Source organism: Alligator mississippiensis, chromosome 9 (genome assembly GCF_030867095.1).
Source record: "Alligator mississippiensis isolate rAllMis1 chromosome 9, rAllMis1, whole genome shotgun sequence".
NCBI lineage: Eukaryota > Metazoa > Chordata > Crocodylia > Alligatoridae > Alligator > Alligator mississippiensis.
This window is the reverse complement of record NC_081832.1, coordinates 37,155,823-37,182,852: the sequence shown is the minus strand read 5'-3', so window position 1 is coordinate 37,182,852 and position 27,030 is coordinate 37,155,823. Positions and strand designations below refer to the sequence as shown.

The 27,030-nt window shown below is 43.7% G+C and overlaps 2 protein-coding genes across 3 annotated transcripts in view; one reads left to right on the top strand and one right to left on the bottom strand.

Moving 5' to 3' along the window:
• Positions 1–21,542, bottom strand: part of NFS1 (NFS1 cysteine desulfurase) — a 28,262-nt gene extending 6,720 nt beyond the window's left edge. Inside the window, exons 1-9 of one of the 2 annotated variants that reach the window (XM_059733320.1) lie at positions 21,506–21,542; positions 19,869–19,936; positions 18,604–18,720; positions 18,078–18,161; positions 12,294–12,446; positions 7,982–8,075; positions 7,091–7,225; positions 5,180–5,337; positions 959–1,064 (exon numbers count right to left, since the gene is read on the bottom strand). In XM_059733320.1, coding sequence (XP_059589303.1) covers positions 959–1,064; positions 5,180–5,337; positions 7,091–7,225; positions 7,982–8,075; positions 12,294–12,446; positions 18,078–18,161; positions 18,604–18,720; positions 19,869–19,936; positions 21,506–21,527 — 937 coding nt within the window. In that variant the 5' untranslated portion in view covers positions 21,528–21,542. Of the gene's footprint in view, positions 1–958; positions 1,065–5,179; positions 5,338–7,090; positions 7,226–7,981; positions 8,076–12,293; positions 12,447–18,077; positions 18,162–18,603; positions 18,721–19,868; positions 19,937–21,371; positions 21,460–21,505 lie in introns of those variants that run through there. The other variant, XM_019485573.2, reaches the window with a different exon arrangement.
• On the top strand, positions 21,511–26,630 carry ROMO1 (reactive oxygen species modulator 1). Its single transcript, XM_006269144.4, has 3 exons — positions 21,511–21,594; positions 23,553–23,683; positions 26,432–26,630. The coding sequence occupies exons 1-3, from the start codon at positions 21,526–21,528 to the stop codon at positions 26,538–26,540; spliced, it is 309 nt and encodes a 102-aa protein (XP_006269206.3). The 5' UTR covers positions 21,511–21,525; the 3' UTR covers positions 26,541–26,630.
• Positions 26,631–27,030: the final 400 nt, after the last annotated feature.

Below are 27,030 nucleotides of genomic sequence, written 5' to 3'. Positions count from 1 at the left end.
ATCTTCACAAGATTCCTTGCATACAGATGTAGATTCAGTACAGTGCATGCAGAGGCTCAAGGGCCTGCATATCTTTCAGAATTCTTCTGAGGAGCACAAAAGGCTGAGGAATCCTGGTAGCATTTGTGGAACAACTCCTTGGACTGTGGGAGCATTTATCTTCCCTTTTCTAACTGCAGTGATTTCCCTAGCGTATGTATATTTCAGTCATTTGGTCTGAATCTGTGAAACAGGATATAGATCCAAGAGATTTGGGTCTAGGACTCAGCAGCTCACTAGACCTGACACCTTTACTTGCTGAAGTGACTTGACATTCCTATAGTAGTTTCTGCTTAATAAGAGCACATAACCTCTCTCTGCTTTTGGTTATTTCTTCTGGTATTAAATGCAACACAAATCCCGGCTCCTCACATTTTACATCAATCTTATCTTGCCACCAAATTTTCAAATTGAAATAGATTTTTATATTGATAGGTTGTAACTGCACCTGGGAAACTGGTAGGAAGCATCCAATTTTCCCTTAACAGGATAAAAGGTAGCAAGAGCTCTGGCAACTATGAAAGGAGAGATGTTCCGGGGATTTAGCTCTAAGGACATGAACCCTTTTCAATGCAGGGCTTGAAATACAAATTCCTATTTCAATAACCTTTAACAAGCAGCCAGGCACCTCACATATTCACCAGTGCTTCCAGAGAAATAACATTATTGTTAAAATGAGCAGCAGTGAAACTGAAAATGAATGGGGCATTTTACAGATCTCAGACCTAAAGTATAAGACTGCCTACAATCTGAGGAAGATGTTCCAGCACTGACCATATTATATTACTCCTAGAAAGTTTTCTGCACAACCACTAGGGACAGATGCTTTTAAAAAAGAAACAAAATTAAAAATAAAGCAGTCTGCAAATATTGGTAGATTCTATAACTCTAGAAAATATCAGATTTCTGCTACTTTTACCTGGATAGCGATGTTCTGGATCTCCATTCATAACTACATCAGGAATTTCTTTCATTATTTTTGTAACTAGTTGGTTTGCCAATAAAGAGATTCGTTTATGGTCATACTAATAAAAGAAACAGGAAGAGAGATCAGTATATGGCAAGTGGACACAATTTTCACTCTTTTACGTATTGCACAGAGTCACCAGCCATTTGAGACTAATTTTTTTAATAAGTCTGGCTCAGGGCTTATTGTCATATGCAGTGCAATTTTAATGCAGCTACTAGTATGTGCAGCTTCCAGTATATGAACTAGCTCATGCAGAGTGGGCACAGCATCTCAGCAGTGCTTTTTTGCACCTACAAGCATATCCTTTTTGTTGCCATACAAAGTCTTCTTGTATTCCCTTTTGATTTACAAAATACTGCATGTGGGAAAAGAGCAGAGAGACATATCATCTGAGTATAGCAAACACATTAAGAAATATTTTACTAACTTGGAACAAAAACCTCAATTGAGATTAATAACCCAACAGCACTGGTGTGACTTAAGCCTCAGTGGGCGCATCTACACGTTCATTAAAATGTGCAGTAGTTACTACACATTTAATATAGTACTTGTATAATTAAGTACTAAATAAATGCACAACTGGAGTTACTGTGCAATAGCGCCAGCGAATGCCTTTTTAGTGATGCTACTGCAGAGCAGCGCATTAGCATTGTCCATGCTATGATGCGCTACTGTGCAATATTATTAAGCTACTGCACAGTTAGCGTCTCATGTAGACGCACCCAGTGAGTTGAGCTTGGATGCAATCAGGATTTTTTTTTTGAGGGGCAAACTAAATACTCTGCTATTTTGAATAGGCCATGGCATTCATGAATGGCGATATATTTTAGAACAAGGGTGGCCAACCTGCGGCACATGTCACAAGTGGCACAGGCAGCCCCTGCAAGAGGCATGCAGATCAGAGAGGAGACAGGCAGCACAGCAGCATATAGGGCAGGAAGCAGGGCAGCAGACTGGGAAGAGAAAGGGGATTGGAGTGGCACCCAGGGAGGATGTGAGGTTAATGGGTAACACCTGCCAAAAAGGTCAGCCCCCACTGTTTTAGTGCGTGTGTAAATTTTTTCAAAGTCAGTCATATAAGTTCTACTGACTTTCTATGAAACTGAGCTTCTACATCACTTTTGAAACCAGGATTTAGGTGCATTTGAAAATTTTGCCCATATGTCTACTTTGTACTGTTTATGTAATATAAAAACTGAACTGTTTATGCATAAACAATAGAGGTACACCAATACATCGGTCTGACATCGGACTGGCACCAATATAAAGAAAATTGATTGCATCAGAAATCGGCCTGATGCGACTGATGATTTGGCAGATAAATGCCCATGTATATGTGCAGCCACAGCGCAGCATGCAGATAGCAAGGAGGTACAGCCCAGCAGCTTGTAAGTCTGTTGTAGTAGAAGGAAAGGGGCGTGGAGGCAGATCAACACCCCTGGCGGTGAGGTAGGGAGTGGGGCAGGAGCTGGGGTAGCTGCCGTCCAGCCAGGGTGGGATGGGCACAGGATGGAGCTGTGGCTCACCCTGGGCGCATGGGACAGGGGTGGGGGATGGCTCCTGCTGCTGTGCATGCCCCAGGAGGGCATGGGAGGGGAGAGAGGGGGATCTGTGGGATTGGCTACAGCTGACGGCTGAGGCTGCACTGGGCTCTTCCCACATATGGGGGCTGTGCTCAGGGCTGCGGGGCAACGCTCAGGGCTGTGCTCCTGGCATGTGGGGGCTGTGCTTGGGGTGGATGGTGGCAGTGCTGGGAGAGGGGTTATGAGGGGGCTGTGGCGAAATCTGGGGTGGCTGCAGCCCCCTCCATAACCCCCATCCCAGCACCACCACCGTCCACCCCAAGCACAGCCCCAGCCCAACCCCCTCCCCACGCACTGGGAAGACTGCACTCCGGCTCCAGCCCCAGCCTGCAGCTGCAGCCCTTCCCCTGTGCGTATCTGGGGACCCGCCCTCACCCCTCCGTGCCCTCCTGAAGTGAACACAGCAGCAGGAGCCACCCCCCCCATACCTCCCAGAGGAGCCGTGGCTCTGTCCAGTGCTCCAACCTGCCCCAGCTGGGCACTGCCTACTCCAGCCCCATTCCTCCCTCACTGTGGTGGGCACTGATCTGCGCCCCCAAACTTTTCTCCCCACTTCCTCTCCCCATCCACCATAACAGACTTACCAGCTGCATGCAGCTGTATCAGAAATCAGATCGGTATTGGCTGATATGCCTCCTTAAAAATCAGCTATTGGTTTCGGCCCTCAAAATCTCTATTGGTGCACCCCTAATAAACAAAGAGCCATTGCATACAGTCATATGCACATTGTGACAGAGGGCCATGCCCAGGACCAGTCATAATGTCGGTCCGCCCACCTGTCTAGGGCAGTCCGCCCTGACTTGTCTGTCACGCCTTGATGTATTGGAAAAAACAAACGGATGGAAAATGCAGGAGGCTGCCTATTTAATGCCCTGATGCCAAGGGCCTAATACATGGCTCCGACCTCCCCTTTACCATGACTTGTGGATGGCATCCAGAAATTACTTCCAAATTCCCCAGCCCCGTTGCTGGGCCGCACTCAGTCACTGGCCCAAACTTGGCCTCAGGCATCCTCAGGCATACCTAGGCCCAGCCTCTGACCCAACTTGGCCTCACGTGTCCTTAGACATAGCTGGGCCATATGCCCCTACTCTGAGGCCTCTACTTGTGCCACCTCTCTAGGTCTTTGCCTCTCATTAGGCTCCTTGCCCCTCACACTTTGCCCTCTCACTGGGGCCACTACTCCACTCTCTCATTGTGGCTTTGGGCTTTGCGCCCCTTGGGCATCAGGTGTCTGTTGACATGCTTGGACTCCATTCTTGGCCTTCAGCCCACTCAGGCCTCAGGTGTCTGCTGACATACCTGGACCTCTACCTCAGGCTATGGCCCACTTAAGCCTCAGGTGTCTGTCAATGTACCTGGACCTCCTTCTTGGCCTCTCTTATTCAGGCCTCTCCACTAGGCCTCACTCTTATTCAGGCATTGGGCCTTGGGCCCTCCTGGCCCATGTTGCCACCTATGGCCTACCTGCCCTAGACTTTCCTCCCCTTACTGAGCTCCTGGATGTTCTCCCTGGGCTACTCACTCCTGGTCACTCTGTTGCACCCTCCATCTCAAAACCTGCCCTCAGTCACTGGCCCCCAGCTCTTTGACTCCCTTAGAAGATTCCTTCCATCAGGAGGCTGGGCTTCAGCCTCCATCATTCCAGTATGGTGGCTGGCTAAACACCTATCCTCTCTTGACAGTGATGTCCCCCCCATTGAGGGGACCTTCAGCCTCTTTTAGGCTCTGGCCCTGCCTCTAGGCCAGTTGAGGTGCCAGTAGCTCTCCACAGCCCTGACCTGCCCCTTGCAGTGGGCCAGAGGAGGCTGTGGGTCAGGAGCGAGGGGCAGTGGTGTTCGCAGGAGCAGGGCACCAGCATATCAGGGCTGCTTAGTGCCACAAAACAGTGGGGACAGCTGCAGCTGTACCCATGTCTTGGTGAGCAAAAAGGAGCTCTGATTTCTGGTGATAAAAAAACCAAAATCAAGCACCAAAATACACAGGTATTTAGAATTTATGTTATTATAATTATTGAGATACTGACAGGCTTCCATTTTGCTTTAAAACTGGAAAAAATAAAAAATATTGTATTAAATGGATATGCACACACACACACACACGCGCGCACACGCACACACCTACATATAGTGGGGTTTCATTTTAATTGAGGAAAAATCCTGATGTTGGTGTTTTTAATTAGAGAATTTAGGATTTTTTTAAATAGAGAAAACCAAGATCCCTGGTGATCAAGCAGCAGACTGCACGGAGGTTTGGGGCTGAAGGACACCCATAAAAGGTGTAAGTGCACCCTGCTTGGATCACATGCAGAAAATCAGGAAGTAAGACAGGGTAGCACCTTCTAGACTACATGGTTCAGTGAGGCATTAACTTTTGTAGCCACAACCTACTTCATCACATGCTAGGAATGGACTGGCAGCAATCTACTTTGACAGATGCTAAGAATGGACCTGTTGCCCACAAAAGTCAGTACCTCTCTGAACCAGTTACTCTCTAAGGTACTGTACTCTGGCTTTCTGCATGTCTTCAGAGTGACACAGCTAACCACCTATATAAAAATGTATAACAGAATTGTTATACCATATACCTCCATCTCTTGCTGTGCCACTTCACATGCGGCCCCAAGGCCAACTGCTAGAGGAGTAGGTACAGTCCCAGACCGCATTCCTCTCTCCTGGCCTCCTCCGCTCTGTAAGGGTTCCAGTCTTACCCTGGGCCGACGACGAACATAAATGGCTCCAACCCCTTGAAAACAAAAGGAAGAAGATGGACATATTCAGTACATGCATAGAATTACTGCAAGGGAAATTACTACAAGATACTTGACAGAAATTGCCCACTTGGCTCCATATCTAGTGAGAAGTATAATACACAAATTCTAGAAAGCTTTGACTATTAGCCTTATTCCTTGCTCCTCATGGAGAGTTCTGAGGGTCTGGAACAGAGAAGCCTTTAGGTTAGCTAGATTTTTGTTGCCTGTGCTGTTGTGGCATCATCTGCTTGGCTTGTTTATCTCTAATGTTGGTCCCACCACAAGGAATTCTACTCGTGTAGCTGTTATTTTCTTAAATCCATCACTTGCTCACTCATAGTTCCCTGACTTTGCAAAGCAACAGTCTTCTCTGAGGTTTTCTCCCCTTCCGTTTTTATGGACAGCTCATCAGTTGCACCAAGCTCCAGTCAGCAAATCTGACAAAACACCTTTGAAAGGCTTTTTCTACACCTCAGTTTACCCTTCTGAATGAATAAATAGTGTCACATAGAAAAGACAGACCTTCATAACTGCAATAACAAAGGATGCTCACTGTTTTTCTCTAGCTGGAGTGGAACCTGCTTGCCCTTCTCCCAAGATTTTTGGGACTAGATGATGTTTCCCCAAGATACATTCTTCAGCCCTCCAGGAAGTTCACACAGAGGACGATACCCTGGCAGAATTCTTGAACAGAGTTTACAAGCAGCAGCATGAATGATCTCTTAAAGACTCAATCTTGCATTGCCCATTCCACAAGTGCACACCGAGCTCTTGTCACCATCACAGAAACATCAAATGCCTCAGCTTCCGCTTAAGAAACATAACCCAGTATATTGTATTGTTTGCTCTGGCTTTGGTTCAGGCACTCTACCATTTTCTTGATCAAGATATTCATTAATGAAGTCACACAGGATGGAACTGAGATGCTGCTGAAAACCTTGGAAGGTCCGAAAATGCAATGAACGTGCCAAGAATTTTTAATACGGCATAATTATTCCTAAGAAAAATGCAGGTACTGCCTGAGATCCGCTTAATTCTCTGTACCATCCGTTAAGTAACACTACACTTTCAACAGAAGAAACATTTAGGACGCTTCAACTGGGAAGCCAGTCAAGCAGGAAGTGTGTGTGGCATTCTAGAATTGGCAACAGACAGCCATACCGACTTCTCTGGTCAATAAACACTGTTGTCAGTTTTATCTAGGGGTGAAGAAGGATAAAATTTTAAGGAAACAACGTCAAGTCTCAGAATGAAGATTTCCACTGAGTAAAAAAAAATTACTTCTAAAAAGTGTTTAAAATATACAGTAAATAAACTGCATTCTACAATAAAAGGCAGAAAATGAAAACAAAGACTGAAGGTGGAGACATCTAAGAACACCAGGTGAATATAAATCCTTCAATCACTTGTGGATGTCCTTGGTGCCAACAGCATTTGGGATGATTACAAAGAGATTATGAGGAGAACATAGAATATGAACTGCCCTACCATATTGTGTTTCTACAAAACTCTTATAACAGCAGAGCCATTTCAGATCTTCTAGAAGCCTCCTTTCAAAACAGTTTAATTAGGATCTATGGCCACAAAACTAATGTTTTGGCATGTGATTTTTGTTTCACTAATCCACTTTAATCTCCACTAGGGAGAACTGGCAGCATTTCCAGAAACTGTGTGTGTATGTATGATGGAAGCTGTGGAATTACAAAGAGATGTTCTAATATTAACCACTTCATCACATCACATTACCTTTTGGACCATAGATTTTATGGCCACTTATGCTCATTAGATCAATTTTCGTATCATTGACATCCACAGGAACTTTACCAATTGCCTGTGCAGCATCCGTGTGGAAGAACACTTTATGCGAGCGGCAAATCTGACCTGTAATAAGAACATAAAAGCAAGAAAGAAGCCAAAGCAATACTTAATGAATCTAATGCCTATGTATTTCAGATGATGTGCCTGAAGCGTAAAAAGAGTTACAGCCTGATAAAGCAGAGACAGAACCTAATTTTCAGCCTCACTCACCCTCCCTTTCCTGCTCAGGCAAAAGCTACAGTTTTAACTCTTTCACAGCTGACCTGTCAGCAGCTCTTGGCTGGTCTGCCAAAAGCTGAAACTAGCTGCTACTGAAGACTGGACTCCACAAGCAGATCTGGGATTTTGAAAAAAAAGGGTAAAAATGGTCTGCAGGGTTGGGAACTAGAAAGACAGAGAGACAAGGAGTAGCTAAATTGCAAATTATTCAGCAAAGCTCACAAAAAAAGGATAGCCTGAATCGTGGAACACCCATTTCATTAAAAAGGAGAACAGTAACACCTGTTGAGTGACAAACAATTGTTGAGTGACAAGCAGGGATCAAGTATAGTCTAATGAACCATGAAGTCAACTGGCTCCCTCAATGCTGCTTGAGTAGAAATGCCACTGCTGCTATTCTGGGCAAAAAGTCAGCTTTCCTGCTTAAGACACACACAACAATATTGGAAGTCTAATTGGGGGAAGGAAGAGGTATGCTAATAAATACAGTATTTTACATCAACATACCTTTTCTAGCTATTAAGAAACATTAAGCAGAGGCTTTGATTTTTCAAGTCAGAAACATCTATGTCAGGTTGATGGCAGCCAATGCTTACTTACCAATGTCACAAACAGGCTGCTTTACTCCTATTTCATTATTCACAGTCATTATGGACACCAAGCTTGTGTCTGGTTGGAATGCATTCTCTAATTCCTGGTGAAAACATTCAACACAGATAGAAATTTTGACTAAAAGCACAAGCAAAACCTTTCTACTCCTTAGCTTTAGCTTTGCCAGGATGTTTTTATAAGATTTAATATTAAGTCCTTTAAGTTATCTGCAGTACAAGTGATATACTATTGGAAATGTTGGCTTAAATCTCCATTACACTTACTGACAGATGTAATATTTGAAATGTTTCAATTATGGAGTGTTTCGGCCACAGAATGACGTACAGGCCCCTGCCACACATAGAATGATAGAAAATTAGGGTTGGAAAGGACCTCAGGAGGTCACCTAGTCTACCCCCCTGCTCAAAGTAGAACCATCCCCAACTAGATCATCCCAGCCAAGGCTTTGCCTAGTTGTGTCTTGAAAACCTCTAACGATTTAGAGGTACACAATCTCTCTGGGTAACCTGTTCTAGTGTTTTACTACCCTCCCAGTGAGAAAGTTTTTCCTAATATCTAACTTATCTTTCTTTGCTGCAATTTGCTCCTTATTCTGTTATCTGCCACTAATGAAAAATCTAGCTCCATTTTCTTCAGAACCACCCATCAAGTAGTTGAAGACTGCTATTAAATTCCCTGTCTTCCTTTCTCCAAACTAAATAAGCCCAGTTCCCTTAGTCTCGCCTCAGAAGTCATGTGCCCCAGCCCCACAACCATTTTTGTTGCTCTTCACCTGACTCTCTCCAGTTTGTTCACATTCTTTCACTAGTGGGGGGCTCAAAACTGGAGACAGTACTCCAGATGTAGCCATCCTGAGGGACAGCTTCAACACTGCCACACTGGTATGTAGTGGCGGTGCTCTCCAGCTAGGAGGTAAAATGGGTAGTAAAAATAAGCTACAATTGGTCATAGAAGCTAAGAACACCACCACCCAAAAAAGGTTCTATAAATACACTAGTCAGAAAAAGACAACCAAGGAAGTTGTGGGTACACTGCTAAATAGCCAAGGTAAGCTCTTAACAGAAGATGCAAAGAAGGTAGAGCTGCTCAACTTTGATAGTCCTAATGAAAAAAAGAAAAAAAAAAGATGCAACTGGCCATCCAAGAAGGATTACAATAAAGAAAGAAACCATCAGACAACCTGATTGGTTTGAATGAATTCAGGTCACCAAGGCCTAATAAACTTTATCCTAGGGTACTGAAGGAACTGGCAGAAGAGGCATTATATTTACCAAGTTGTGTAAGACAGGCAGGGTGCTAGAAGAACTAGAAAAATGACCAAAACGGGGCCTGTCTTTAAAAAAAACAAAACAAAAAAGAAGACCCAGGGAATTACAGACTGGTTAGCTTCAACTCAAGACTTGTTAAATTACTAGATTATACCATACAGAGATCCATTTCTAAGCAACTTAAGAAAGAAAGACTGATCACAAGTAGGCAGCATGGATTTGCTAGAGACAAATCATGCCAAACAAATCTGATCTCCTTTGAAAAAGTAACTAGCTCAGAGGATAAAGGCAGGTGTGTCAAACTCATGTGGCTCCACAGGGCTGGATCTGGAAGCATGAGGCCAATCCACAGATCAGATTTGCGAGCATAGGGCAATGTCACCCGAGGCCAGAAATTTGGTGGTAGGGCAAGTGGTGGCAGCACTTATTGCTATGGCTCAAGGAGATACAGCAGCTACTGTTTGCCTCACTGCCAAATTTCTGACCCACTGGCAGCCCTGCAAGCCAGATGACACTGTTGCACACTCAAGCTAACATGCAAAGAGCACTTTGAGTAACTCCTGAACCATGAGACAGCCATGACAGATACCACCACCAAGTCCATCCCCCAACACCCTGAAAGGGGATCCTTCACCAATTCTCCTATTCTAGAAGTCTGGCATGCCATCAAGGAAGCCCAGAACAAGGCTACTGGACCAGATGGCATACCTACTTGATGGCTAAAAAATGGTATGTAGAGGTTTGCTTTTAGGAATTGGCTTGTAGGTAAAATAGATACTGTATTAGAACAATGGTCTAAGGCAACAGCAAGGGTTAATTGATTTCTAATAGCCTGTTTTGTCACACAGTTTCACAGTTTCCAAACGTTATTTTCATAATAGAGATAGGCCTGGCTCCAGGGCTCAAGTGCCAACTTGCAAAAGCCTTTGGTCTTTCCAGTTTTGGGGAAACAGACCAAATTAGGAGGACACTGGAAAAACCCAAATTAGCATGTGTGCATGCAATAAATTTATGAAAATAGGACTTTGGCTGACAAGACAGAATGTGAACAGTATAGCAGCCACAGGAAGACCAATTAACAATGCCCAAAGATGAAGAGTCATCGGAAGAGAAAGAATACAAAAAGAGGAGTTTTCAAAACAACAAGTTGGCAGTTGGCATCAGCTCCCAACTTCCAAGGTTGCTAATGTCGGACAGTCAAGCAAAGAACCTCAAGCTGGCATTTACATAGCGGTTGGCTGGATCGCACGCCTTGTGTATATTCTGGGCACTGGGGAATTTGGGTAAAGTATGTTGTAATTATCTTGCTTGCTTTGCCTGCATTGTTCTTATATCCTACCACTGCGTATCAATAAAATTTGCCTATTATCAACTGGACGAATTGTCAGTTTGAAGGTTGTGCTTGCCTGAAGCAAGGTATCGGGGCTGGGCTCTGAATCCAGTGCCAATACTGCTGAAATCTACAAGGCTGGCAGTAAGGAACTGGTACTGAGACACCACTCTTCAAATATGAAACAATGAAAAAATCCCTAGGGACCTGGGGAATGCCAGCACTGTGACAACCTTCAAGAAAGGAAACTGTGTGTGGGAACTATTGAGGGATAGCTCCACAACAGGGAAGATCTTCTCCTGCATCCTCCTCAACCATCTTCTATCTCATACTGAGGAAATCCTGCCAGAATCTCAGTGTGGTTTCCGACTATCCCATGGGGCAATTAACATGATCTTTGTTGCCTGTCAAGTCCAAGAAAAATGTTGGGAACAACATCAGGGTCTGTATATGGCCTTCATTGACCTTACCAAGGCCTTTGATTCCATCAATTGCAAAGCCTTGTAGAAAGTACTGGCCAGATGTGGATGTCTTGAAAGTACATCACGATTCTGAGGTTTCTCCATGACCAGATAACTCAGACCATTCTTTGTAGCAGATCAGAAACAGATCCACTTGTCCTTGCTTGATCTCAGTTGGATGACATGTTATCACTCCAACTCCCTTCTCCATTTTTTTTTGACAGTCATCCTGGTTCTTGAAGCAGAGAAGAGACAGAGAAAGGAACAAAGGAATCTCAGCATACAGTCTACCCTCCACTGCAGAAAGACCTGCAACTTCTGTGGATGGATATGTGGCTCAAGGATTGAACTCTAAATTAAGCAAAAGAAGGAAGCCATAAAAAATTAACTTGAAGGCAAACTCAGAGGCATCCCTGATTGAGTGTAACCTTCAAGATGAAAAAAGCATCTTAGCCTAGCAGGAATTATTTGAGCTTTGCTTCATTCCTAGGCAAGAGGCAATCACCAACTAAGGAAAGGGAGAAAAAAAAAAGTCAGATCACTTTCTCTGTCTCTGAAAAGACTGCCAGCTTCTCTGTTACAGAGGTGACAAGAGCAACAGAAAACAACCTTGAGAAAAGAGAATGATTATATCAGAAGGGCAGATATTTCTTTACCATTCTTGATGGGCAATTGGCTAGTACAAGCATAAACACAGAATGTTTTAAATGTTTTACACTCTTCCCAATTACTAAAAGCAAATGGGTGTAGCTCTTTAATTTCAAACTTCATGCTGTTTTAGTCTATTTTTAAAAAGGGGTTAAGAGAACATAACTTACCTTTTTTTTTTTTAATCTTTAATGTGCTCCAAAACCTCCCTTAAAGTTCATAAACTACAATAAACTACACATGAAATACACTCTACATACTTGGAACCGAGGCTTTACAGAATGGTTTTGCTCTTTTTAAGAAAATTTGGATTTAGAACTATTCCAGTACTACCAATCTACCACAATACCCCTCTTCTCTATCTGTTAGTTATATCAACTCTATTAAGAAAACAAATCAGGATGGAGAGAAACCATCTCTTGTCAAAGTGGCTCTTAAAAACATGAGTTGTGTGCAACTTTCATTCTTCTGTCTTATCATACTTAGGAAAAGATTACTGACAGTGTTGTCTTTTTCAAGGTTGTCTTATACATAACAACTTGCTGTGAAGATTTTTCACAGGTTTGCTACTATTTTAGCCACAAGCAACTTACCTTTAAATCTATGAGTCCATTTCTTTTAACAGGCAAGTACGTGACCCGAAAGCCTTCAGCTTCCAGGGAACGGCAAGAATCCAACACACACTTGTGCTCTGTTTGGGTTGTAATGATATGTTTCTTTCTGGATTTATAGAATCTTGCTACACCCTGTGGTACACAGTAAAGGAACAATAACATTGAGATGAAATAGATGTAAAAGAATAATTGTATATAAATCTGAAGTAACAAGATACTGAGCAAAGAGAAGCTTCCACAACATGGCAGTGTGAAAGGGCTACTGCAGGGGTGTCAGCTTGCCCCAGCACTGAGTCCAGATCAGTCCTGTGAAGAACCCCATGGTCAAGATCCACCCCAGGGGACAGTGTGAGTTTGACATCCCTTGGTTAATACATAGTAAGAAATCTAAGGAGAATAAGTCATGACTCTCTAATAAATTTTACTTATTAAAGGCAGCGAGGAAATAATCCAGCCTTCCTAACCAACAAACCACCTCACCACCCTTTTCCAATTATTTACTTGATCATCTTCATATATATGTGCATATAAAAATATTATTTGTGTTAAAAGAACATCTTGTTCTTCACAATTGCTCCCAGCACCACGTAAATTTAACTGCTTCTTAACAGATAATACCATCTAGATAAGTCATGTTAACCACTGATTAAAAATAATAAAATGCTCATTAACCTAAAACAGGGACTTATTTTGCCACTCAGCCATGTGGCCCCATGGGCCACATGGAGTGGCACAGGGCCAATCCACAGGCTGGATCCTGCAGACAAGGTCAATCCATGGGTCTGATCCAGCATGGGATCAGTCCGTGGGTGCAATCTGGTGCACCAGCCAGACCCCATATACCACCTCCAGCCCTGGAGTAACCCCGTATGTTGGCCCCAACATGTACCACAATCTAGCATACAGGGCCATGTCATCTTGTCTACAGGGTTCCCTACAGGTCCAGAACTTTAGCAGCAGTGGAGCAACAATTAATTCTGCCACCCCTCCCCCACTTACAAATTTCTGGACCCATTGGGAGCCCCCCAGACAGGATTATATGGCCTCATAGGCCAGATCTGGCCCGTAAGCTGGAGTTTAAGCACCACTGATCTAAAAGATTAACAGAATTGTTATTACCTGAAAACAGAAATAAGTCGCTCTTACATTTTCTAAGTCTTAAGGTTTTAAAAATCTCTAACAAATGGCAAGCCTGCCAGAGAAGAAAGTCTTTGTAACCTAAGTAAGAAGTTAAGTTTCAAAGAAGTACTGATCTTGGTTTACCTGCAAATGGACAATTCAGCAAGAACCAGGGGTCAAGGTTGAAGAGCAAAAATTCATAGGTAGACCTGTGCTTTTATCCCCAGTTATCTTGCCAGGCTTTAAAAAACCTTGCTAAATAAATATCTCAAAGAAGGCTAGCAGATATACAAATTTGCCTAACAGGCCATCTCATCCAAGTGTTACTCTATACTCAAGAGAGACATATGCTTGTTCTGAAGTGTAATACAACTCAGGAGATAGGCGGGCTTAAAGCCTCTGGGACAAGGTCAGAGGAAACAGCAGCAAGAGTGATATTATCCTACAGCACAAGTAGCCTGTGTGGCGTATGCACAGCAGACCAGGGAGGCGGCAGACAGCACAGTGGAAGATAGGGCAGAAAGCAGAGCAGCAGATTAAGCAGGGGAAAGAGATCAGAGTGGTACTTGGGGAAGGGGTGTGGCTAATTAGTGACATGCTTGCCCCAAAGGTTGGCCCTCAGTGGGTGTCTCCTACAGCCCATAAAACCAGGAGGAAGAGGTGGACAGGGTTGTTGGTTTGTTGTTTTTTTTTAAAACAACTAACCGAAGTTTCCAACTAACAGAACCTGGTTCTCATGAAGGACTTATAATTTCTGTGACATCTGTTTGGCGGGAAATACAACTGCACAGACAGTTCACCAAATTCTCGAGTGTGTCAGAGATGACTTTCTGGTACAGCTGATGGAGAGACTCACAAATAAGGAGAAATTGGCTGAGAATATGAAGGTGGAAGGTAACTTGGGTGACAATGACCATGAACCAGACAGGGCTCAAGATGCTAAAGAAAGTAAGGAAGGAAGGCATCAGATTATAAGGACATCAGATTTTAGAAAAGCAGACTTGTCTCCTCTTGGAGAAAAGTCTGATGGGAAAAGTATATCAAGAGAGCTGGTTGTACCTTATGGAGGCATATTAAGGGTACAAAAGCAAGCTGTCTCAATGCAAAGAAAGGATAGGAAGTGTAGCAGAAGACTGGCTGGGTAAACACCTAACTCTTCAATGAGTTGAAAGTCAGAAAGCAGTCCCACAAAAAAACTGGAAACATGGCCATAGTCCTAAAGAAGATTATAAAAAGTTTCACATGGGCAAGAAGGAAGGAAAGAAGGCAAAGGCACAAATTAAGATGCAACTAGCATGGGACACAGAAGATAACAAAAAAAAATTCTATGTCAGAAATAAGAGGAAGACTGAGGAAAGTGCAAGTCTTATTGAATACAGATGGTAATCAAGTATGGATGATGCAAAGAATGCGTAAGTATTTAATGCCTTTTTTTTTTTTTTTTTATACATACACATTGGTCTTCATTAATAAGATCAGCTACTGAATAATGTGTGCAGTTAGCAGGAATGGTAGCGGAGAAGCTAAGCAGCCCAGAGTTGTGGAAAAAAAGAGGTTAAAGATAATTTAAGAGATGGATGTTCTGAAGTCAGCAGAGCCAGGCAGGAGGCATTCTAGGGCACTGAAGAAATTGGCCAAAGTAATTTCAGAGCCATTGAGAACTCATGGAAGTTGGGTGAAACCCTGGATGACAGGAAAAGGGCAAATATAGTATCCATCATTAAGAAAGGGAAGGAGGATGATCCAGCAAATTACAGATCCATCAGTCTGATTCCAATACCTGGAAACATCATGGAGCAGGTCATCAAGGAGTCTATTTCTAAGCACCTGAAGAAGAACAAGGTGATCAAGAACAGCCAACAAGGATTCATCAAAACCAAGTCATATCTGACCAACCTGTTCATTCTACAACAAAGGGACCGGCTCTATAAACGGGAGTGTGAAGGGAAAGCAATGAATAGAACATACTTTGATTTTAGCAACTGTTTTGACATTGTCCTCCATGACATTCTCATTACCAAGTTAAAAAAATACAGTTTAAACCAGGGTCAGGCAATTATATCAGCTGGAGAGCCACTTAATGAGTTTTACTGACAAGGGCAGCCCCACCCCCTGGTTGCCATCTTGGGACTAGAAGTCCGGCCGCCTACCCCTTGATCTTTGCTACTGGAAGTCCCTCCCCTCACCCCAGAAGTACTCCATTTGGGAAGGGGGTTTCCCATCTTGCAAGTGGAAAAAAAAACAGACAAATTATATACTAAAAATCAAACAAACATTCACAATAACACATTTTCATTTTATTTAAAAAAAATATTTTTGTCCTCATTTGTGTGCGTTTGTGGCATGTATACAGAGGTGATTTCATAATAGCTCAAAATGAAGTCTTACTTTTATATATTGCAGGGGTGCAGGTAGGTGTCGGGGGTATAGGTGGGTGTGTGTGGATGTGTGTACATGGGGGGGGGGGGGGGGGGGGGGGGGGGGAGGAGGGGTGGTGTACACACATGCATAGCTGAGCAAGTTCCTGTCCAGCCGGTACTGCTGCTGCCACTGTTTAGTGTGAGCAAGTGAGTCCAGAGCAGATGCAGGGCGCACTGTGTCAGGGCTGTGGAGCAGGTCCCCACTGGTACTGCAGGGCTGGGCCAGCGGTGGCAGCAGATGGAAGCAGCTGCTGCTTGGTCTGCCTAGAAAGGCAGTCCAGCTGCAGAGCTGCCCAGGCCCCCTGCGTGCTCAGGGGGCGGCAGGACACACCACAGCCGGACAGTGCCTGGGCTAGGCAACACCCATCATGGGCCAAACAAAGCCCCTCCATGGGCTGGATCTTTTAGACCACAGGTGGGCAAAAAATTACTGCAAGACAGATACATAACAGGTTGATAATAGTGCTCAAAGAGTAATCCAATGACTCAAAGTCTAGTTGGGAAGAAGTATTAAGTGGGGTTCCAAAGGGATCCATCCTAGGTTCAGTTTCGTTTAATTTCTTCATTAATGATTTGGAAGATGACATCAAGTTGGCTGAGGTTGCAGACAGTCCAGGCGGTAGGATTAACATTTAAAATTTACCTTGATTAACTGGAGAAATGGTCCAAAAATAATCAAATGAAATTCGATAAAAAGAAATACGAGGACCTGCACTTAGTGGAACAAATGCGTGCATAAATATAGAATGTGAAATGCCAGGCAAGGCTACAGTACTGCACAAAAGACCTGCTGTTAGAGTGTACTGTAAGCAGAATACGAGCTAACACTGCTGTTTTTTGTTTTTGCAACAACTCAAGAACACTCGGACTTGTGTTAACAGGAGTGTCACTTGCTAGTCAAGGGAAGTGATTTTTCCTCTCTCTTTAGCACAGGTGAGACCTCACCTGGAGTGCAATGCCCAGTTCAGGGCACTGCACTTCAAGAAAGATGAGGACATATTAGAAAGAGTCAAGCAGAGAGCAACAGAAATGAAAAGGGATCTTGGAAACATGTCTTACAGTGAAAGGCTGAAAGATGAAAGGTTGAAAGAACTGGGATTATTTGATCTAGAAAATAGAAGACCAAGGGGAATTTGATTATAGTCTTCAAATGCCTGAAGGGTAGTTATAAAGAGGATAGAGACACTATTATTTGAGGACACAGAAGACTGGCTTAGGAGCAATGGTCTCAAACTGCAACAAGGGAAATTTAGATGGGCTATCAGGAAGAACTTGCTCGCTATGAAGATGGTTAAGTATTGGAACAGGCTACCCAGAGAGGTTGTAGAATTTTCATCCTTGGAAATTTTTAAGAGAAGATAAGACAAATATTGGCTGAGATAATGTAGTCAGGGAGTCAGGGTTGATTCTCTTTTGAGTAGGGAGAAGATTAGGTGACCTCCTGAGGTCCCTTCCAGCCCTACATTTCTATGATTCTATGAATAATAATAAATAAATAAATAAATAAATAAATAAATATAATGATAAAGAGAATGAAGTCATTCTTTCTAATTTAGTAACTGAATATACCAGTTGTCTCTCAAGGACAGACAATGACATAGCTGCCTCTGCAATAAAACCTGATTTAACCAGTACAAAACCACAAATATAGCCCAAAGTGACCCTAAATTCACCTACTTTACTTAACTGACTTTCTTCTGCATTTTGAATTCTTCTCGTCCATGAGGCTCTTTCATTGATTATCATTTAATTTGCTTCTTCCTCTCTTAACTCTAAATAAGCAACTTCAGGCAGATATTAAGTTGAATTTTTCACTACTAAGCAGTCGAAAGCCTAATAAAGCCTATGGCCACTCCCTACACCTGTTCTATAGCATGATTAGCCTGCTCCTGTGTGTCACAGGTTAGGCTACCCAAGAATGTAATAAAACCAAAATACTCCAACTGGAATCATTGTTTATTTATAGGCAGACAAGGTTCCTTGGGTGAATTTGATATCTTTTATTAGACCAACCCAAATGGTTGGAGAATGGTTATTAAGCAAGCTTTCAGGTTCAAAAACCCTTTGTCAGGCTAAGGAAGCTTCCTGGATGGAATGAAATGTTTATTTATAAGCACTTCTGAACCACAAATAAAACAGTTTTTAGCAGTAGGATTTTAATTCCAAACTCTTTCAGATTTCATTGTAATTTTACTGTGCATCTCTGTTTAAAGCAACCACGTACCTTGATTGCTAAATTGTTGGATTCAGTAGCACCACTGGTAAAAATAATCTCTCTAGGATCAGCTCCTATTAATGATGCAACTTGCTGTTTAAAAGAAATAAAATATGATTTGGTATTTTAAGATATGAACATTTTTTTTTTTAAACAAACAGGGAATACGCACAATGCCTCCCTCAACAGCCTCAGCCCCAATGCTAGCCTAGAATGTACAGGATTACAAATACTACCCGTTACTTTTTAACAATTTAACAATCTCCTGTCCAAGTCATTTTTTCCTAGCGTTACATTGCTTTAATATCACATTCTCGTATTCTTTTTTGAGTTGCTAAATTATATTATAACAATATAAATAGCTATTACATTGTAAACTCTTTAGTTATTGGAAGAAATCAAGTTGACAACTCTAGCCTCCAAGGAAGTACACCTACAATTACTAGGATGTTCTTGTTGTTGCTTTTAAGTTAGATCAGTAATTAGCTCATGAGCAAGAGCTCAAATATACACAATGAAAACTGAAAAGCCTCACCCGTCTAGCTTGTTCCATGGCAGTCTCACTCTCCCAGCCATAGGCATGAGTTCTGGAATGGGGGTTGCCATAGTAGCATATTAGATAAGGCAGCATGCTGTCCAAAACTCTAGGGTCCTACAAGATAAAACATACAGTGTTAAAAGAAAAGCATTCTCTTTCTCCTTCCTCTTTCCTTCTTCAGAGACCTCCCACTATAACATACACTCTCAGCTTTATTCCAAGCAAGGAGCTAGCTTATCTCAAAATATTGTGAAAATACAGGCATTTTCTGTATTAACCTCTTCAGTGACTGCCTGGTAAATATTTCCTAATGACATCTTGCAATGAGACACAACACTCCTTCAAGTTAAATCTCAATCCATATCACAAACCAGATTCAGGAGAACAAAACAGAAAAAATGCAAGATCCAGAGTTATGGGAAATTATGCAACATAGGTCTGAAAAAAATTACATTTTATCCAAGACAACTCCATCATTACAAGATTTAAACTGTAAGTGAGCATATGATAAATCACTGCCGTAAGGCACATTTACTACATCTTCCATCATTAGTAAACCTCAGAGCCTCCATAAAAGTAAGTTCATGTTGATGACAAATATGCTAATCATAATAAAGGTATACTAAGCAAAAAAGAAAAAAAATCTCTGGAGAAAGCCCTAATCCTCCTTTGTTACCGAATTAAAAGAACTTTAAGTGCAGACCTCTGCTGATTTGGTTTAGCTGCTTATCACCACAGTCATCACAACAAAGCAAGGGACCTTAAACTGCATAAGCAAACTTTATTTTCAACTAAGAAGACAACCCCTTTCCTCCAACCTCTGTTTTCTGTGTTCCTTAGGGAGGCAGCAAAGAGAAGGGAAGAGCTAGAAGAAATGAGCAGCAAACAGTTGGCAGGTATGGTGAGGCAGCAAATGAGAAGGAAAGAGCTAGGAGCAGAAAAATAAGTGGAAGTGAGATTATGTAGCAGTAAAATAGCTTGAATCTACTGTGCCAAGACAAATAATTCAACAGAAGGAATAATGTGGTACAAGCACATCTAGAAAAGTAGATCCTGGTTCTTCATTAACATAGGATCATTCTTTTGGGTCAGAGTACTGCACTGAAAACAGTATTACTCCAGGACAACTTTTTGTGGACTCCTCAGAAGCATTCTGTTTCAGCTACTGAAGTCTGCACTTGACATTGTTCATGTGCTTCAGCTGGTTATAACTACAGGGTTATAGTATGTTTGATATATTCCCATCACTTCATTTTACAAACCAGAGGAGTAGTTGCTTGGACATCCATGTACAGTGGCCGGAACTTAGATTGTTCATCACTGTTTTTTCCTAGAAAGAAGAAAAATACTACAATGAGATCTGCATAACTAGTACAAGGCACGAGGAAGGATCTAATATAAGGGTGGAAAGAGAGGCAAAACTTCCCAATATAAGCATGGATTGACACACAAAGGGAAAATGAATCTGAGGAATCCGTCAGCGCGGAACCTTGGTAATGAGAACACACAACGGATCTGGCATGCTGAAGGAAACTAGTCACTACCTTTATGGGGAGGAAGAAAAAAAGACAACTCCCTTGTAAGTCCTAGCAAACAGTTATGTCAGCCACCTATGGGTACAGGCAACATGGTACATAAGTAAAAACTTTATGGGGATTGTTCAATCTTTAACGCAGTCATCTGAGGTAATTCTATGTCCACCATCACTGTTATAGCCAAGTGCCTCAAAATCTTTAATGTATTTTAAATAGTCACAATACTCCTTTGATTACTCCCATTTCACATGGGAAGCAGAGGCGTGCAGTTCCTCAACGACATGCAGAAGCCTGTGGTAGGACAGGGAATTGAACACAGGTTCCCCAAGATATAGGCTAGCACCCTAATCATTAGACTTTATGCCTCTACGTGACTTTAATCTATATGTGACAAATGCCATCCCCAAATTAATCTCTAAGGCTACTGTCTTCTCCTCCTTTAAACCTCTCCTTATGATCCCTTTCTGGTAACATGCCTAAAAGAAATGAGCCAGTAAGTGATGACTAGGTTTTACACCTCTTAGAATAAGTTACTTAGGAATCAGCAAGCTGTGCAAAAACAAACATGATCTTTTTTGCTTTGCTCCTACAGGCCTGTTTAGGCTTGGATAGCAAGTAACAGGACCTCTGAGGTCTAAGGCAGCTCCAATTAGCAAGAGAAATGTCCATCCCTCAGTTGCTAGTCAAATGCTAAAGTTGAGTAGAAATGACCAAAAACTCCAGTGAGGAATTCTGAAGAGTCAGCAGGAATCGACCCTGTCTGCACCCACATGGCCCAGCCCCTTCCCCAGGCCAGGGCAAGCACAGGACCCCAATGTCAATGGCACCATTGACTCTGCAGGGCCCGCGGGACCTTTCTAGGGTTCTCCAAAACAGCAGCAGCCCCGCCTGGGCCAGGCCACGCTGAGGAAGGTGGCGAGGCGATCAGCCAGCGCCCAGTCTGCCCGCAGACCCTTACTACCACCCGCCCTGGTCTCTTAGGTACACAGAATGGCCAACGGCAAGCGCAGCACATCGGGCCGGCTCCAGCGCCGGGCAAGAGCAGGCGACTCGGCAGCGAGATCCCCTCCCCGGGCCAGGGGCGGGCAGCGCAGCGCAGCGCCCAGGCCCAGACAGAAGAGGGTCCCCGGCCTTCGCGGATCAAGGTCCGAGAAAACAGCTCCCGCTGCCCCCGGGCCCCTGCAGCGGCGCGGACCGCACTCGCGGCACCCAGCGCCGGCAGAGCGTCACCTCCATGCTCGGACGCCGCCGAGAGCCGCCGCCGGGCCGGGAAGGCCGCGAGCCCCCGCAGCGCCCCTGCCCTGCGCAGCAACAACATCCTCAGCTCCGACTGGGCCGGCCAGGTGCCGCCCCTGACCTTTCACCTGCAACCCGGAAGGACTGCATGCGTCACCAGAGCGAGTCGGAAGTGAGGGCTAGCGAGGGAGGAACGCAGCATCGACCGAGGCGCAAGGTGAGGCCCTACGGGCAGCTCCGCGAGCTGGTCTCCGGCTCTTCCCTGCTGCCTCTCGCGGGCCCGGCGCAGCGAGCGGGAGGCGCCGCCGCGGAGACCGCACGCGCAGTCACGAGCTCCGTGTTATCCCAGGCGGGAGCTGCTCTTGGCTTGTCCTACATGGGGTCCTGACCGGAGTCGCCATATTTCTAGTTTCAAGAAAGAACACCCGTGGGAGAAGTATTTGATTGTGGGGCCGGCAGTGATATGCCGGTGCCCTGCCTCTGCCCTTCTCTCCCAAGCCACAGCCGCGCCATCCCTGCCGGTGCTTCTCACTCCCGACCCATAGCCCCTTGTCCCCCAGCCTTGCTGCTCCCGAGAATTACCCGCCTTCCCTCGCTGGAGGGGCAGGCACCTCCATCCTGCAGCCCTGGCAGGCAGACACGTGTGTGCTTGCACACCAGTGCATGGCCAGGCCAGAGTGGCAGCAGCTGAAGCCAGGGGTGTCCCTACAAACACACACTTACCTGCCTGCAGTTGCCAGTGCCAGTGCAAACTCAGGTGATGGCTCTGCCCTCCCTCCCCCGAGTCCCAAACAGCTCCTTGTTCAGGCAAGCCAGGAAGTGCCAGGAAAGCAGAGGCAGAGCAAAACCCCAGACATTTGCTAATATTTTAAAAAAACAGCCCAAACAGAGATAGGAGGACCCAAAAAGAGGATATGTCTGGGAAAATCTGGATGTATAGTAACCCTACTCCTCAGGTGATGTGTAGGGGGAGCACAGGGGGGGATATCCCCCCCCACAATTGGCTAACACTGCTCACCCCCCCCCCCCACCGTGGCCACCTGCGGTGCTCCCCACTCGGCCCACCCTCACCACCGACATCACCACGACCACCTACAAGTGGTCCCTACTCACTGCCACCAGTACTGCTGCCGCTGCCTGTGGGCTGTCTCCATCCCCCCCCCCCAGCTTTGGGAGGCACTAGTCATTCATGCTACTCCTGATCTCAGCCTGGGAGAGCAGCACTGCTCCATGGGTAGCCAGCGTGAGTCACTGGAAGCTACACTCCACGAGTACCTGCCCAACAGTTCACCAAGGGCTCCACAGGACCTCCCCTGCTGCTGCCCAGGCCTTGCAGGTTTTTCTAGAAACAGGATTGCTAAGTCCTGAAGCCCCAGTCAGGAACCTTCCTAAGAACTGCAGCTTGCACAGAGCATGTTGTACCTAGAGAAATGCAACCTCTTGTGCAAACCATGGTTCTGCCATATTTCTTGATGCTGAGTTCCTGGAGCAGATATTCTGGTTTTCCGTGTTTGTCCCATCTCAGCAGGTTGGCAGTTTTCTTTTTGCAACTTAAAAATCAGCAGATTAGAAAGGCTGTTTAGATGGTGAGCTCTGGGCCATTAGATCTAGGAGATGGTGGTTCTGTGCCTTAGTCTGTGGAAACTGGGGATGCTGCAAAGGTGATATACTCAGGAAAGGAAGGATTTGTGCTTTTAGGAAGCTCTCCAGGCAAGACTTATTAGTAAAACATATTCCTGCTGACCTGAAAGTCCCTTCAAATCTTTTATCAGAAATATGATGGCTGTTTCCAGGGTTTTGAAGGCTTTCACGTGGGCAAAATAAGTTTGCCTTCAAACTAAGTGTTGCCATATATAAAGGGAAGCCCTTTTGTTCCTGGCTGCTCCCCTTATTGTCTCAGGGTACAAGGCTATGCAAACCTACTGGGTTCACTGTTGTATAGCCTACTTGGTGACTGAAGAGTGGAGAGAAGAAAAAGCCAAGGCTCTGGAATCAGGTCTCCTCACTGAGTTTTGCTTTTCCCACTAGAAAAGTTTTCTTTAGATGCGAAGTAGTTGTAGTTTAACGAACAAGGCATTAACCCAGTGCACTTGTATAGTTCTGCAGCAGGAAGCTTGCCACTCAGAAGAAAAGGGGGAGATCTGTGTTTGCTTTAGTGTCTTGCTTCTTTTTCAGATGCCTGTGACTGTGGGGCCATATGGACAGTCCCAGCCTAACTGTTTCGACAGAGTGAAAATGGGCTTCATGATGGGCTTTGCTGTTGGAATGGCAGCAGGGGCACTGTTTGGCACATTTTCCAGCCTCAGGTATGTTGCAGAAAAGGCGAATTTACATACTTTGTTAATAGTGTTTGGCCCTGTTACACTGAGACTGAGGAGGGGATGTGTAGACTTGGTTCATTTTTGGCAAAAAGTAGGGCAGGGTGGCACCTTAAAGACTAGCTGATGCCACCTGAGATGCTACCCCCCCCCACCTTCTACCTGAGTTCAGATTAACATAGCTAACTACCTTGCTGCCTTTGGTTCCATTTTAGTAGTTAGTTTTGATTGTTGGGACTCTAAACTATGCCAAGACTTTGGGTGTTTGAGCACTGTTCCATTTATGCTACAAAATGGAACCAGGTTGGAGACAGCTCATTTGTGAATGGATTACCTGTCATGGCTGAAGTTCAATATAGACTGACTCTCAAAATATTATTCAATCCCTTTTCTGAAGGGATTTAGATAAATCCTGAAGAAAAAATATTTTTAAGAGATGAGTCAAAAATTTGAACCAGGTGAACTGCTTATGTTTGGCACTGTGAATCTGAACACAAAATAACCTCTTAGCAGTAAGGTTGAATGTGGGATCCTGCAGGGTCTTCTCTTGTCTTTACATTTTGTTTTGATTCTTTATGAATGCACTGATTTTAGGGACTACTAGTGCCACTTCTAAGGCACCACCCTGCCCTGCCTGCTGTCTGACTTTAGGCTAACACGTCTAATTATTTCTCTCAACACACTCATATGTTAGACTAGAATTTAACTCAATTGCCACTTCAGGGTAGTTGCTTTTATTATAACACATACCTGGGTGGCAGCTGAAATTGGGGAGGGACCAGGTCCCAGCACAGGCACCAACTTGGCCACCAAAGCTGGAAGGGAAAAGGGCTCAGTAAATCTGCAGCCCCTACTAAGCCTGTGGGCTAATCTGTGCTGAAGACTGCTCTTTATACTGCTTCCTAGATCCTCCATGGACTGCTGCAGCTCCCTTCTCATTGGGGGCTGCTAACATTGCTGTCCACTCTTTTTCCCTGTGGATGGCAGCCTGGGGGGCAGGAGGGGGGCTGGGATCCAGTGCAGGCACCATCTTGGCTACTTGAGCTGGAGGGGAAAAAACCCAGCCATCTAAAGCCCCTGCAAAGCTTGCAGGCCTCCTTAACAAGCTCCCAGGATGGATGCCACTCTGGCAGTGCTAAAGGGCATCTTTAGCAACACACTTTGGCAGCAACAGAGACTCTTTTAGTAATTCTTGTTATAATTCTTTTGAATCGAATAATATGGTTGAGGATGACTGTGTTTTGGGGATGGCTATGTCCCCCTGTGAAAGGGAAAGACTTTAGGGGAGAGGGAAGGGGACTTCTATGGGTGAGAGCCAAGGAAGGAGTAGTGGGAAGGGATACGGGGAGTGTGGGAAGAACAATTCTGTTTTTAATTAAATAAATGAATTGGGAAGCAAGGTTGGGCTGGGCAGGGTGTGGATGCTCTCCTAGGTGAGAGGCAGGGGAATGGGGCTGGGATGGAATTTTTAAGATTTTTAAGTATCATTTGGGAAATTTGTTGTTATAAACAATTTTATTTAAATATTTTTTCCATTTTTTAAGTAATTTTATCTTTTATTGTTTGCTGCCCTGAGCATTTTGAGGGGAGGGTACCATATAAATCTAATAAATTATTGCAGTGCCTAGTACCTTTACTTACAGACCAGGATCTCATAATGGAGTATACAGACACAAAATTAAAACAAGTCTGTATCCCAGAAAGCTTCCAGTTGAGACAAGATACTACATTTTCCGTATGTACATCATAATCTAAAAGGACTGATAAACTGATGAGTAATTAGAGCAAAAATATATAGGCACTTAATTGTCTTTAGCTAGCAGCAGTGATATTTGGTAGTGACCACCTAAATGGGAGAAAAACAACCATATAATATGCTCTAAAAAGATTGTAAAAGAAAAAGTAAATCTGTGATGGTGGTCTTCAGATCATTGTGCATGTCATTCATATGTACTATAATAGTATGGAATGCATTAACTTGATTAAAGGGCCATAAGTTTCTGAAATACAATGAAAATTTATTGTAAAAAAATATAAAGACCTATGGTACATTAAAAAGATACCTCCAGCACTTTTTTTTTTTTTTAATTCCAGCATGCATACCTGTTTATATACTGTAACATTCTGTCTTTTAACCCCAAATATTGAATTAAGTAGAATGTGATAAATAAACTGAGCTAACTTATTTTCATTGTTTAACCTGAGAGAAAAGCAAATGGGGGCCAAATGTTCATCGGAACAAATTGTTAATTGAGCTTTAAAAACTGAAGATGGTGTTAGCAGTACAGGATTTAGCTTATAATGTAATATTTAAGTCATTAGTATCCTTTTAAACCAAGTGAAATCTACTGCTTCTTGTATGAATGGCCAGACAGGATACAGATGCAAGAGTTTAGACCTTCTGCACCCACTGGCACTCCATGTATACAGAAGAGAACAAATTCTCCTGAATATAGCTGACATGTTGCAGAAATACTTCTGGTGGGTGGTAGGTACAAGGGAATGTATCCATTTTCTTCTCTTACCCTATGCACCCTGTAGCCACTTGCTCCAAAACTGAAAATTTGGTTTAAAAACCTAGATGAGAATGAGTTATAATCTGCCAGTCAGAATACCAAAAGGTAGGTGGGCAAATCAGAATTGCTTTTGACTTTTTTCTAAGATGTATTATTGCTTCAGCTGTAGAATGGCTCTAATCTGTTTATGTGTACACTTTTGGTTTTTTTTTTCTTTCAGGATTGGCATGAGAGGAAGAGAACTGATGGGTGGAATTGGCAAAACCATGATGCAGAGTGGTGGCACATTTGGGACATTCATGGCCATTGGCATGGGAATCCGCTGCTAACTTGGAGCTTGGGATTTTTTACCCTGAAGACTAGTGCCCTTATCCAATCATTCCTCTTGTGTAATAGAATAAAATCTTTGGGTATCTAGACTTTTGATTGCTCAGTCATAGTGAGATTATAAAGTACAAATAAGCCTTTTCCTGTACTCTGGTCTCAACTGATATTATTTCATTGTTCTCTACTGAACTTTTTATAATTTCTTTCCCTAAGAAAAGATATAAATGTGGTAAACTCAATAGTCCTTTCCACCCACACAGAGGAGGAAACTGGAAATATGACAGGAAATATGGCTAGCTTGATATAGCTATAATGGAAACCAGATCAAAGAGTCATTCTTTTTACCTTCTGCTCCTCCACCTCGTAGCTTCATGAGTAATTTACCTTCAGAGATTAATATGCACATTATCTGTTTAAAGGAATCACTTTGTTTAGTAAAAAATTCTTATTTAGTAAGGGGGTGTTAATTTTAGACAACTCTTTGGAATGTGG